The sequence below is a fragment of the Cucurbita pepo genome, unplaced genomic scaffold (assembly GCF_002806865.2).
Source record: "Cucurbita pepo subsp. pepo cultivar mu-cu-16 unplaced genomic scaffold, ASM280686v2 Cp4.1_scaffold001245, whole genome shotgun sequence".
Lineage (NCBI taxonomy): Eukaryota > Viridiplantae > Streptophyta > Magnoliopsida > Cucurbitales > Cucurbitaceae > Cucurbita > Cucurbita pepo.
The window spans coordinates 1-3377 of record NW_019647430.1 but is presented as its reverse complement, the minus strand read 5'-3'; the positions used below and the strand labels follow the sequence as shown (position 1 = coordinate 3377).

General features: G+C 37.0%; 1 protein-coding gene and 1 long non-coding RNA gene across 2 annotated transcripts; both read left to right on the top strand.

The window, feature by feature from the left end:
* The first annotated feature begins 1 nt into the window (after window position 1).
* On the top strand, window positions 2-1089 carry LOC111786262. Its single transcript, XR_002813766.1, has 5 exons — window positions 2-69; window positions 166-236; window positions 332-409; window positions 516-601; window positions 689-1089. It is a non-coding gene; the product is annotated as an uncharacterized LOC111786262 (long non-coding RNA).
* Window positions 1090-2103: 1014 nt separating this feature from the next.
* Window positions 2104-3369, top strand: LOC111786263 (probable receptor-like protein kinase At4g39110; the record flags this gene model as incomplete). The annotated part of the gene is made up of 1 exon (XM_023666573.1): window positions 2104-3369. A coding segment is annotated over exon 1 (1266 nt), but the record flags the coding sequence as incomplete, so codon positions are not given.
* Window positions 3370-3377: the final 8 nt, after the last annotated feature.

The following is a 3377-nucleotide window of genomic DNA, read 5'->3' as shown; positions in this document are numbered from 1 at the left end:
AACTGATCTTTCCTCCTTTGCAGAACATGAAAGTGATGATGTTGGACAGCGCCAAAATAAGCCACGCAGGTAAGTCCAGATATTCTTTAAGTCCACACTTCCCAATAGGAGAGAAGATTCAAAATCTTAATGAGTTTACCTCTGCCTTTCTTTTTCTCGTTTCAGATATTCAGAGATGAACTTTGGTCAATGAAGTAAGCAAGCATATGTGATGGAGCCTATTTCAATAAGCAAAGGTTTGGCACTGAACTGATTGATGAACCAAACTTTTACATGTTGCTCATATGCATCAATCAAGTCTCTAACTGTTGATATTTGATATAATTTACAGGCCTTCTTCTATGCCCTTTGTGATCTCTAGTTCTATTCTGGAGCACTTTGGGCTGCTATAGGTTCCAATAAGTATTAGGTAAAGCAACTATTAGGACTTTATTCTTGGTTTGGCCAGAAGGTACAAATATTAACAGTCAGAGACGGTATTCATACATAAACCTTTTTGTCTGTTCATCTTGCAGGAATATACGACAAACGCCTCTCCCGACGTTAATCTGAGAACAGTATTTTCAGCTTGACGTGTGGGCTTTTCCTTGTTTAAATTGTGGTACGACGTCCCTCTAAACGCATCCTTTAGCTTGTATGGGTTTAAATTATGTAGAGAATAAGTAATTTTATTACTCCATGGTGCCAGGTTTTTCTTGTGGTTTGGTTTTTGAATGAAGCAAGTGAGAAAGGGCTTCCCCAAATATGAGAAAAATGAGAGAAATGTTGAAGGAATTCTTTTAGCAGCAGCTAGCTAGCTAGCTAGCTATGTTGTGCTAATTGGAGTTTGATTATTATTCTCTATTCTATAGTATGATGTTTGGTTAAGAAGTTTATTATTTGTTTGTTACCTTACACCACTGAGGTCGAGTATTTTAGTATGTATGATATATTTCTCTAATGTGGGATACAACACATCGGATGCTGCTGAGTAATAAGACCCTTAGTATTCGGTTTTGCGTGAGTATAATGTGTTATGCTTTACCAGTATGAGTTCAATGTCAATGTCTGGACATATATTTATAAAGTATTGAGATATTCTTGAAAATAGTCTGTTAGGCGTCTTTCTTTTCTTCTCATTCAACTTTCTGACTTCTGACTTCTTGATCGAGAGTATAGAGCTTTATTTAAGCATTTCTTTGTTTAAAGTCATTGCTTTTTTCGGGAATATATTGGTAGGTACTCTCTTCCTTTTTTGGAGAATATGTTCATAATACTTACTCTACCATTTTACCTTTTAAACTCTCTAACGAGAATGTTAATGTATGATCGAACTCCACTTATAATAATTGAGGCGTTTAGAGCCCATGATAGAGGTAGAGAATGAAAGTTCAAGGATAAATTATTCATAAATTTATTCAATATTGTCATTATAATTGTTAGATAAGAAGTTATTTACCATAATAATTTAAAATGATACATATGACTATAAACACTTTCAAGAATGTTATGTTCATCTTAAAAACGAGAAAGTTTTTGTATCACAAACTCATATTCAGATTAGTCAATCCGAACATAAATTAATGGATAAAAACGTTAATTACCATTCAAAAGACTTGGAATTTTAAAAAACAAAACAAAACAATTCTTTGAAACAAATTGTAACTTTGATTCTAACAAGCAATAAGAATGAACATTTTCATTCAATAATAGACTAAATAAAAAGAACAATAATGAATAATATCATTATTCCCCCAACATTGTTCCTTCCATTGTGCTCACCAAAAGGGTCTGAAAATGAGTTTGTGATGCAAAAACCACAAAAGTTATGGCCTTTGACTCTTTCAAAACACTGTACTTTGGTTTTAGGTGATGAAACTAAAAAAAGAAAGCGACCAAAAACCAACAAGAACTTCAATGGACCAACAAATTTGGTTCAACCAATTGTTGGGTGAATTTTGTTGAGAAATCATTCAAAGCTTCTTCTCATCCATTTAAAAGCGTTGGATAAAAATAACCAATTGGTTCAATGAAAGCCATAATAGACACTCTTTTTAGAAATCCTTAGCCTTTTGTGTTGCTTTCTTTTCTTTTTTTGATTCAGACCTCCTCACCCAGGAGGGAATGGAGATCAAAGAAAACAACAGATTTTCAAGTATCTCCTCTCCATTAATGTCATCTTCTTCGATGGCTATCCTCCTGGTTGTTCTATGCTTTGTCTTTAACGACCCGAACGCTGCATTTGCAGTCGGACCGGGCGCTTCCTTCATTCCCAAAGATAACTTTCTCATTGACTGTGGAGCCAACAAGGAACTTGGTGCACTCCCTGATGGAAGACTGTTCCAAACTGATGAACAATCCGAACAGTACTTAGAGGCCAACGATCATCTCGTAGCAGCCGCTGCACCGGAGATGAAGGCACCGTCCCCGGTCGATTTAACAGCAAGAATATTCCTCCAAGAAGCTACTTACATTTTTCAAATGGCAGAGCCAGGATGGCATTGGCTACGCCTCCATTTCTTGCCTGTTAAAAGCAATGACTTTGATCTCTTAGAAGCCAAGTTTTCAGTAGTCACTGAAAAATATGTGTTGCTTCATAGCTTCAACATCAATAATGATTCCACATTTGTTCTTAAGGAGTTTCTTCTCAATATCACTGACCCAAAACTGTCAATCACATTCTTCCCATTGAAGAATTCAGCTGCTTTTATCAATGCCATCGAGGTCGTCTCGGCTCCGATGGACTTGATAGCTGACTCGAACATGGAACTGTCTCCAGTCGGGACGATCGAGGGGCTAACGAAATATGCGTTTCAGACATTGTATAGGTTGAACATGGGAGGACCTATAATCACTCCAAGAAATGACACTATTGGGAGGACATGGGAGACAGATGAGATATACAGGACACCAAAAGCAGCTGGTAGGAGTGTCATTGTTGAGACCAAGAGCATTAAATATCAAGATGGGTTGGAAGAAATTGGCATGTTAATAGCTCCTCCAAGTGTGTATGCCAGTGCAGTTCAAATGGGAGAAGCTCATACAAGTGTACCAAATTTTAATGTCACATGGAAATTGGAGGCAGATCCTTCATTTGGGTATCTAATTCGCTTCCATTTCTGTGACATTGTAAGCAAAGCACTCAATAATCTGTATTTCAATGTTTATGTAAATGGGAAGCCTGCTATAACCAACTTGGATTTGTCACACAAGCTAGGGAGTTTGGCTACTGCATACTACAAGGATGTTGTGGTTAATGCTTCCTTGATGGTAGGGGGATTGACGGTTCAAATTGGTCCGGCGAACGTCGAAACGGGTGATATGAATGCCATTTTGAATGGCTTAGAGGTACTGAAAATAAGCAATTCTGTTAATAGTTTGGATGGAGAGTTTGGAGT